At 30.8% G+C, this 10,377-nt stretch overlaps 2 protein-coding genes across 2 annotated transcripts in view; both read right to left on the minus strand.

Annotated features, from left to right (window-relative positions):
• Nucleotides 1-7,411: 7,411 nt before the first annotated feature.
• On the minus strand, nt 7,412-8,721 carry LOC107461147 (uncharacterized). The gene is made up of 3 exons (XM_016079615.3): nt 8,212-8,721; nt 7,879-8,133; nt 7,412-7,722 (listed from the first exon to the last, which is right to left on the minus strand). Exons 1-3 carry the CDS (start codon nt 8,408-8,410, stop codon nt 7,682-7,684), a joined length of 495 nt encoding a protein of 164 aa, XP_015935101.1. The 5' UTR covers nt 8,411-8,721; the 3' UTR covers nt 7,412-7,681.
• A 394-nt stretch (nt 8,722-9,115) lies between these two features.
• Nucleotides 9,116-10,377, minus strand: part of LOC107460724 (very-long-chain aldehyde decarbonylase CER3) — a 4,217-nt gene continuing 2,955 nt past the window's right edge. Inside the window, exons 7-10 of the mRNA XM_021132971.2 lie at nt 10,051-10,270; nt 9,855-9,965; nt 9,609-9,782; nt 9,116-9,511 (exon numbers count right to left, since the gene is read on the minus strand). Of these exons, the coding sequence (XP_020988630.1) occupies nt 9,347-9,511; nt 9,609-9,782; nt 9,855-9,965; nt 10,051-10,270 (670 nt within the window). The 3' untranslated portion in view covers nt 9,116-9,346. The remainder of the gene's footprint in view (nt 9,512-9,608; nt 9,783-9,854; nt 9,966-10,050; nt 10,271-10,377) is intronic.

Genomic DNA, 10,377 nt, shown 5'->3' on the forward strand with positions numbered 1-10,377 from the left:
TAAAAATATTCTATTAAATATATTTTTATTTTTATATTTATCTTAAATTAAATAAAATACTAAAATATAATTTAATTATGTACATTTTATATCAAATATAAGATAAAAATTTAATTTATTCTCAATTTCTTAATTATTAATGAATCCAAGTTTTAATTAAAAAGGGGAAGAACAACATGCATATACACATATATGTATATATAAAATATAAAATCTAGCATAGTTACATATATTAATTTAAAACATGTCAGCTAATATATGAAAATAGTAACTAATACAATATGATTAAAAATAAATTTAGTATGTATTTTTTCCACCTTTCTACGTGATGAAAATATTAACTAATTTTAATATTATTTATACAAGACCAACAATAATATATTGTATTTACTATTTTTAGTATAATAGTCAAAATAATTTTTTACATTATTAATTTTTTTTATCTTATTTAAATTCAAAAATAATATATTGAACAACTTTCATTTTACTTTTCATATCAACGTTTCTTAGACAAAAATAAGTAGGATGAGACCATTGTATTTTTATATTTGAGACACTAAAAATAATCATTGTATTTTTTTATTAAAAATAAATAGTTAAATAATAAAATAAACCATTAAAATCATCTTTATAATAATATTTTAAAATTTAATATAAAAATAAATTTAAAAATACTTTTAACAATAGGGACAAATAATTATAACAATAGAAGAATTACAAACTTTAATGGGGTTCCTGTTATCACACCGCCGCAAAACACTGCGGGACACGCCATCCGACCATTTTTGTCGAAAAGACTTTTATACTTCACTTTGAATATTCCTTAAACCAGACCAATTAAACCATTGACTCTAATACCACTTGTTGTTAATGGATTTTTCATCTTATAAACTCTTCACTCTTTCTTACTTTTTTTAATGTGTGACTAACTTTAACACTCCTCACACTTGCACACTAACAACTCCAACCTCTTATATTTGCATCCGTACCTGCTCTTAATTTATGTCTCTCAATCTTAATCTCCTCTCTAAATGCAGCCTAACATAAATATTAAATAACCACACACCTCCTTATTCCTACTCCCGTTTTTTTCGTATAGAGTAATGCTAGGTGAAATCATCTTAAAATATATATTATACATATATATTGTTGATGACTATTTGACAAATGGCATATATAATATGTAGCTGATCTGGCAGGGCTATGTGCATTGTAGAATGGCCAAATAACACTTGTTACTTTGTTTATTAAACGTAGTACTTTACAGAGAAAAACTCAATTAAAGCGTTTTCATTTTGATTAACAGCATCATTGCAGTGCCTTTTAACTTGTCAATTTCATGATTGCCTTGAATCAAGGGTTTGGTTGCTTCCCATACACCATCATCTCTAAGCAAAAGATGTAATCACACACATTTGTTTAATTAACACTATTATTAGACATAATTAAACAGAGCATCAATATCTATATTTATATATTATTCTATACACATTAGATAGCATGCCAGAACCTGCTAACGGCATGTCTTTCCTCAAAGTTCATACATATAATAAGATTTGTCTTTCATTTGCTACTGATGAGAGTCAAATTTGAAATTATAATAATGGATGAATATAATACGAGCTGGCAGTTGCCTAAATCACTATAAAAAATTATTCTACCATAAAAAAGTATAAGAGTCAATACATATATCGTACAATGTATACTATAGGAGTTAATTTTAAATTAAAATTAAAATATAGAATGTTTATTTAAAACTGTTCACATATACGTATTTTAGAATAGTAAATATGTGTTTGTGTGATCAGTTTCAAGTATTTTAAATTGGATGTTCGATTCAAAAAAATATGAGATGTTTATTATTCCTTGTATATTATTCTGGATAGTATAAATGTATTATGTTTGATAAATTAGTAGCATTTTACTCTGAATATTCGAACCTGTACAATAACGAATGATTAATTTTAATTTTTTATTTATGTTGGGCCAAAAAATCAACTCATTATACACATTATATACTTACTCCATTGACTTTCAAGCAGGATTCTTTTGCCATATCTTAAAATAAAGTGAAACTTAACACATTTATCATGTTTAATTACATAGCATTGATACAATAATGAAACCAATTTAAGATTATAGAGCCAACTACACATCAAAACTAAATAGCCTAAAACAAGTGTTGTTTAAGTATAATTTCATATAATGGATCTATGGTATTAAAAATGAATGTGGGTTCAATTAAGAACGTAACACTCTAACTGCTCTGCCTAGTGCCTAGGGTAGCCCAATTGGAAGGGCCCATCACACTCTTAATTACACCTTTAATTGCACGAGTTTGTTAGAAAGTCAAAATCCTTAATTTTGGCTTAGGCCCTAAGAGAAAAACACAGTTCAGCCCCCATCTCATCATAGAGGAAGATGCAAAATACTGTACACACAAGACAAGGTTTACTATCACTCTAGCATGATCGACAAATGAACTCATTAATTCAGGAAAGAGAAACTGCATGAACTGATTTTTTTTGTCATCTTCTCACTCAGGGTTTTTATTTAACATTATAATGTATAACCTCTTTTTTTACTGTCACATTTTTCTCTATGTAAATTATTCTTTTTACACTATGAACACAATTTGAGCAGTTTGAATTTTGAAGGGCAATTAAGAGAACAAAGGGCGGCCTAATTACCACTTTCAAGAAATAATTTACCTACCTCTACTTAGATTAACCATGTCATGATTCCATACATATCAATCATTATTTCCATGTTAGCACTGATCTTCCACAGAAACTCTTACTCATGGACTCATGGTCTTAGACTCTTAGTAGCATCTGAAATAAAGTCTCTCTCTCTCTCTCTCAAACCATATCATAAAATATATGGCAATTAATTATAAATGTAATAAGAATAAGCGATAAGAAAAAAAAAGTGATATGATCTTCCCTTTTTATTACAAGACTTTTTTTGAGTGTAATTTTATTACAGGACTTTAAATGAAAGGACAAGCACCTTAGGACGGTGACTTTAGCTTCAAGTGCAAGTATATAGTTTTCAATGCTTTTGAACAAAGTGTGCATGTCCTCCATTCCACTGCTCCCTGGAATTGACCTTTGAAGCTCCCCAAGCTTCTTCTCTAAGCAAGAAGAAGTAGTTTTGTTGCCACCACCATTGGCATTCTTTGCCAAACACAACTTGGCCCTTTTCTTTCTTCCCCCTCCTCTACGCCTATTATTCATCCCCATTATTTTAATCCCAGCAAAGAAAGAAAGAAAGAAAGAAATGTATAGTGAGGTTGGAGGATATGATATATATAAATATATATATCATTCAAATAAAGGTTTATATAGGCAAAATACTAGTTGGTCTTGTAAGAAAAATAATGACAGTGCTGATGATATGGTATCAATTATTTAACTTAATTTGTGGTGGATACATACTCATGTTCCTGTATGGATATATTAGTTAATTTATTTTAGAGGGAAGTCATGATCACATCCTCAAATATTTCAATACGGAACTAATTAATTTATGGAAAAAAATATCAATTAAGTGTTCCATGATAATAAACAAGGAATATATTATGTTTTTCTATTAATAAATAGTATAAAATGAAATAAAATTATTTATGTGATTTGTTATTTATAATGACGTGTTCTATTGTTACTATATGAGTATAAAAATGACATACGTTATTTTTGACATTAACGTATTTATTATTTTTTGAGTTTTTATATAATTAATTAATTATTCTTAATTTACCACGAATTCTAACGAAACAAATGAAAGTTTGCATTAAAAAATATTATTTTCGTGATGATCTTCTATAAATAGATATATTATTATAGTTAACAATATATATAAACATCGTCTTTAAATTTTATATCATGAATTAATATAAGAACATAATGTATTTATTATTTGTTATCGTAAAAAATTTAATTGATTTTTTTAGAGAATAATTAATTTGAAATCAAAATTTTAAGGGACCTAATTATTATTTTTTTTTATTTTATTTCATTATTTATTTATTTATTTTTTACCATTAGCTAAGGTACATATGTTTGGTTGGAGTAGAGGCTGGAAAGGTGAGCCAAATATGACATTATTATTTAGTACAATTTGCAAGAAAAAAAGAGTAAGTCCATGGAATGAAATGCGAAGTATGTTTGGTCAAATTGGAAAATTACGTGTATTTATGTATATGTATGTTATGTGCATCTATGTATGTGTCCTTTTCACAGCTGTGCTCGTGCGTCGCCTACAAAATTTGAGGTTAAATCAAACCAACACACCCTACACATTTCGTCTTAATTCATTCGCGTGGTATTAAATAAAGTCTGTTTGGTATGTAAAAATGTTGTCTCATAATATATATATATATTAATGTCTATATGGCTGCGTTTGTTTACAGATACAGAGATACAAAATTATATTTGGCAGAAAAGACATAGACAGAGACAATGTGTCCAGAGATACTAAATTAGTGTATTTTGTGTCCATTCTAATAGGAAGGACACAAAGACACTAATAAGAGACACAACTTATTTTTTATTTTTTTCCTTATTATTCTTGTTAATTTTTCATAATTCTATTTTTTATTATTATATTTTTCATCTCAAATTTTTAAATAAAAAAAATGAGAATAAATTTGATTTTCATAATTTGTTCTAATTTATCGCCAAATAAAATACAAGAACACAAAATTTTGTATTTCTGTCTATCAGTGTCTTGTCCTGTTCTATTCTCAGTATCTTGTCATGTCCTATTCTTAAAAACAAATGCAGCCTATATGATCATAGTTATTTTACCTATTGCTATAAGTTCAATTCATAAAATCTTCTTTACTATTTTCACTTTCTTAACCAAACCCTAAAAAGCAAGCAAAACAAATACCTTACTGACCCTAGTTGGTAGAACATTAATCTAATATGACGGGGTTGAATTTGTATGCACGAATTAAATAGAAGCTTATGCTAGCTAGTAGAGACACCAAGACAAGGGCAACATGTTTTTGAATTTCGGAATGTTATATGCATTGTTCTCTGAGTATCTCTTTTTTTTTTTTAAGTATTAGAATAATTACTAAAATATATTATAGGAAGAATTTTAAGTGTATCGAGAACATTGGTATTCTAATTGTTTTAACCGTTGATCTGAATTATAAAAAATATATATAATATATATTAATTGAAATTAACGGTTAAAACAATTAGAACATCGGTGTTTTTGGTACAGTTAAAATTTTTCCTATATTATATGCATTATTTTCTGTGCATATGGACATTTTCATGTACTCTTTGTTAGTGATTGAATTAAAGGTAAAAACTAAAAAACATGACATAGATACCATAAAATAGGTTTTGGAAACTATATGCTTTGAATCAGTTAATAAAGACAAAGCAGCTTAAAACACTAGCCATAGTAGCCAACTCATGATAACTGTTGAATGAAATAATCCAAATTAAGCATATATCCTTTTATTATTTGTCTGTAATTAATTTAGTCCCATTTGGTCTTTGTGGAGGTCTAATCGTCCGATAATATAAGCATAATTATTTTGTGACCACACATTAAGGTAGTTTGTGTAGAAGAAAAAAGAAAAAGAAAAAGAAAAATGATGAATGGTATTATATGGTGTCAGCATCGAACAAGTACCAATCTTATCAAGGGAAAGGTCATTTTCAAAACACGGTGAGTATCTGAAACTAACCAATACGCCAGCCTAGCCCAGATAAAGATAGATAGCCTCTTGTGCATACTCCACTACTATTATTGATCAAAATAATGTTTATATCATACATACACAAATTTTAATTTCAATTATAGATAAGCAATTGAGATATGCATTTAAGGGGATACACGTGCATAGGTATGTAGGGGCCTTTCTTAGGTGTCAGGTGTGTTATTTCTACCGCAACTTCATTTCTAATTTACTAAGTACTACTACTGCTTATAAATCTAATCATACATATGGACTTTCCTAAGACTAGTCTTTTTCATTACATGCATGTGCTCTCCGATCCGGATTTTCTGCCTTTCAGGTCCCAATGCAAATTATCCTTTCTTCCTTATTATTAGCCAATTAATTATAACAAACCATGCATGCATTGTAACTCAATTAGCAATGGACAGTGGCAGACCAGTAGATATGGTATAACGTTGCCACTACGAGATCCTCGGGGGTTGTACTTATAACAAATTAAAGTTGTTATCAATTAAAGGACTTTGAACCGGGTCATGTTCCTCTTCATTCTTATTAACATCAATACTACAAAGCACAAAAAGGAAAAGGTTAGGAGTAGTTAGCACCAATCCTACTTAATTTGGAATCAATTTTCTTTATTGCATATTGCATTTATCATGTTTCCCTCTTTTTGGTACATTCATTCACCTCAACTACAATTGCAACTCCATCTAGTCCTTACCGGAATTGTTTATACATATCATTATTCTAATATGCAATCAATCAATTTCGTGACTCTAACCAATTTAATCACTAATGTCCATAACAAACGCCTTGGTATATATATATTATCCTGTACTACTTCCTAGGTCAAAACTGGGGGCTAGGATTTAATGGTTTTAACAACTAAGGTGAAGGACAAGGATACATCATTGAGTAGTAGGCCAGAAAGAAATGTTACACAAGTCCCAGTACAACACTACTACTTCCATTTCCATATCACAATTCAAAATTTTGATTTGGGAAAATCCAAGAAATGATTATACCCCAAATTAGCCTTCTAATTACTTGGGATTTTGCAAATGATCTGTCATATCATTGATAATTGTCATGAGAGTGACACAACAGAGGATTCCCACGTTATGCAGAAATATCTCAACAGCAATAAACGTAAAAATAGCAAATATTACGGACAGCTTCACCACTTGCCTCCTAAAAGTGCTACATACATGATCACACATCATATATGCTCAATGCTTAAATCCAACCAAGTTTTTAAGTAAATAAAAACCACTTGACAATGCAGTAAACTAATCAACTTTATCCTAATTCAGAGAGTAAATAAAGCATCTTCAAATAGTGAAGTCTTTGACATATCAATAACAATCACAACACTATTTACTCAACTTAGAAGCTACAACTCAATTTGATTCAGACACAGGAAATGTGGAAAGAAATCAGGACTAATTATTAGATACCAGCTAAGCTGGTGATAACAACCTCTCTGGGTGTGTTGCCTAATTAAATGCGTTATATCTTTTAGCAGCTATGATTGTCACATGCAAATTAAATACTCAAATAACTCCTATTCTTGAAAGAGAGTCATGTTGCAAATTTGTCCGATTATGCATATAAGAAAAAAGGCAAATCCAACTTTCATTGGTTATGTCAAGTTCTTAAAAACGTAATCTAGAACAGTAGAATTTCGTGGTTGCCAAAGATAAGTTAAAAAGAAACAAGCGATCTTCATATTTACACTCCAACCCCATGCTTACAATTACCAGATAAGTAGTTAAAAGTTAAAACAAGTCCAACATTACATGAAAAGTTGATAAAATGAAGTTACAATACAAACAATGGCATTATCTTTTTCCCATAAAAAAAAAAAGGACGGTTACTAGTAAAATTCTAGATTACATTCATTACATGTATGTACACCTAAAAGAAGTGTCCATATAATATAGATATAGGTGTTTATATGTCCAAAAGTTTCAATCAACTATGAGTTCTCAGCTGCGACTTGACAGATACATTTCCTGCAGCATAAACATAAGCAGAGTTATAAACAAGAGTTCCAAAACCAATTTTGATTCATATATCATTTTCATCAATTATTGACAATACAATGACTAGTACTAGTTGATTGATTTAAGGTGATAAAGTAAGCATTTTATGCAGTAAAGGAAGGTTACTTAAGGCAGAAACGGAGCGACGCATTTGATACACAGTGTGCTTTACAGTTTCATTTTGCACCCAAGTATGATGGTGTTGAGAGAGATCTGTTTGAGGATTCACATTTCCGCTTGTGAACCTTGTTGGTGAGTGCTGTGATGAACCTGAAGATGAACGAAGGAGGGGAGCATACATATAGACATCGGATTTCAGGTATTCTAAAAGTTGGTCTACAAAACGCTGCTTCTCTTTCCTTGGTTTTTTGAGTTCAACCACTGAAACAAATAAATACGTCATAAAAAGAAGCAGGAGAAGATGACAGAAGATAAGAGGAGATGGAGAAGGAATTGAACCTTTAGCAGGGGAAGGAAAGAGAGGGAGAGCAGGGTCGGGAAAATCTGATACCAGGGGAGCGTACATGAAAGTATCGCACTGCAGGTATGTCGCCAACTTCTTCAGAACCGCCGCTTTTCTTCCGCTCCCACTTTTCCTCTTCTTTCTAACTCTCAGCCTCATCACCTGCCCGCTCTTTTCCACTATTCTTCTTTGCATCTTTCCAAACTGGAAACAGAGAAACCCAAACAACAATAATCATCGATTTGTTACGTTCATGGCGGTTTACAAAGTTTCACAACGCCACACGTGTTTGGCTTCCAGTAACCGCTACTGTTACGTGTCATCTTTCTAGAAATTGCCGCAACTTCATTCTTTTCAGGGTTTTGGTCCAGTTAATTGGGCCTGAAGTCCATTTCGCTTCTTTTTTTATTGTTTGTTGTTGGGTTGGGTCTGCTTGTGGACCCTGGCCCATTATAAAAAAATAAAAATTTTAATTTTTTTTACCAAAAATAAAGAGACTCGAATCTAAGAACTCTTAGTTGAATATAGAAACATTAATACACTATGCGATTTGAGTTATAACTCCTGGTCAAAAATTGTGAATCTTATTATGTTTGTTAACTAAAAGCGTAATTATTTTGTTTTTTCCCTGCTATATATCCATTGTCAACCAAAACAATAGACCGTATTAAAAGAGAAATGCTACTTATTTTTTAAATTTTCAAATTTTAGCCAAACTTTTGATTTAAATAATATTGTTTAATTCATTTAAATATCCATTTTTATAGAAAGTTATTTATTTTTTAGTTTTTCTCTTTTCTAAAAACTAAATGATAGACAATTTTTAAAATATATCTAATCGCACGAAAAGTATGTCGAAAAATACAATTATAGAGTAGGACTGTAGGAGACATACAGATATATTATGTAAGAAGAAATATTATTATAGCACGTAATTTTGATAATTAAACTTTGAGAGAAAGTTAATATCTGTCTAACATTGTTTAAATATGTTTGGAATATTAAAGTAAGCTATGAAGTAAGAAACATACATTAAGAGGGGTCCTTACATGAATGGACTTAATTAATCACATTTAAATGGCCACTCTAAGGTGTAAGATGTGATAAATAAGAAAGAAATGAGATGGATGATTAGAGTGATGATACTGGGCGTAGTCCATGTTTGAGGGCAGCTTCCCACACAAGATCGATTCTGTGAACATCAATGGCGCCAACCTCATGATGAGTCCATCCTTCAAGACTATGCACCACTCCTCCTGCATGGCATGCATGCACTACTCCCCTTTCCATAGTGTACTGCATGTAACAAATCATCCATTCATCACAAACAAATTATACATTAATTAATTAAGATTATAATAATAATAATAATAATAATGTTAGTAGTAAGTACCTCACAGGAGCCTAGGCCTTGCACGTCTTGTGGTAATCTCATAGCTGCAAGATCACCGTAAGTGCAATCTCTTCTAAACGACAAGATTGGTGGCACCACAAATTGATGAAAGTGGGTCCCACGTGGCGCCCAGCTTTGCTCTCTTGGCGATATCCACTTGCCAACAATCCACGTCTGTCAATGCAAATTGCATTGTTCAAGATTCTATAATAATCAAATTAAGAGAGAGAAGAATTAATTAATTACCTTGCAGTGTTGTGCCGCTTGGTATTTTGTGACTTGGACAAGGTAACTTTGATATTCAAGAGGTGCTTCCCTTTGAATCTTGTGAAATCTATCCGTTGACAGAGTCAACATCTGCACACAACAAATAGAGTCAAATCAAAGTTTCTTTCATTCATTCATGGAATCTTAAGTACAAGAATATTACTATTGTACTTACGAGAACTCTGACTTTCTTACGGCAGAGGTAGAGTGCGATTGCTCTTCCAAGCTTGGAAGTGGCTCCAGTGAGGAACACCTCATCCACATGCTCGGGAATTTCGTGGAGGATCACAGCAGCAGTTAATGTGTTTCCATGAACAACTCGAACTCTGAGATTTCGATGCTTATCCACGAAAAGCTTTCCACCGCCATTTAGTGATTCATTCTGTGTATATATTTAATTATTTATATCTTCACATCATTATAATTAATAATTAATCAATTACATATAGCAGTTGATGCCTAGCATTATGTTACAAAAAAGTGAAAAACTGAGGCAACTATG

Source organism: Arachis duranensis, chromosome 1 (genome assembly GCF_000817695.3).
Source record: "Arachis duranensis cultivar V14167 chromosome 1, aradu.V14167.gnm2.J7QH, whole genome shotgun sequence".
NCBI classification, from domain to species: Eukaryota; Viridiplantae; Streptophyta; class Magnoliopsida; order Fabales; family Fabaceae; genus Arachis; species Arachis duranensis.

Excerpts from the sequence above, each read along its gene's own strand:
- LOC107461147 (XM_016079615.3), bottom strand. The coding sequence starts at position 8,410 with ATGCAAAGAAGAATAGTGGAAAAGAGCGGGCAGGTGATGAGGCTGAGA. Across the intron at positions 8,134-8,211 it reads CTTTCCTTCCCCTGCTAAAG|TGGTTGAACTCAAAAAACCA; the intron begins GTTCAATTCCTT and ends TATTTGTTTCAG. Across the intron at positions 7,723-7,878 it reads TCGCTCCGTTTCTGCCTTAA|GAAATGTATCTGTCAAGTCG; the intron begins GTAACCTTCCTT and ends TTTATGCTGCAG.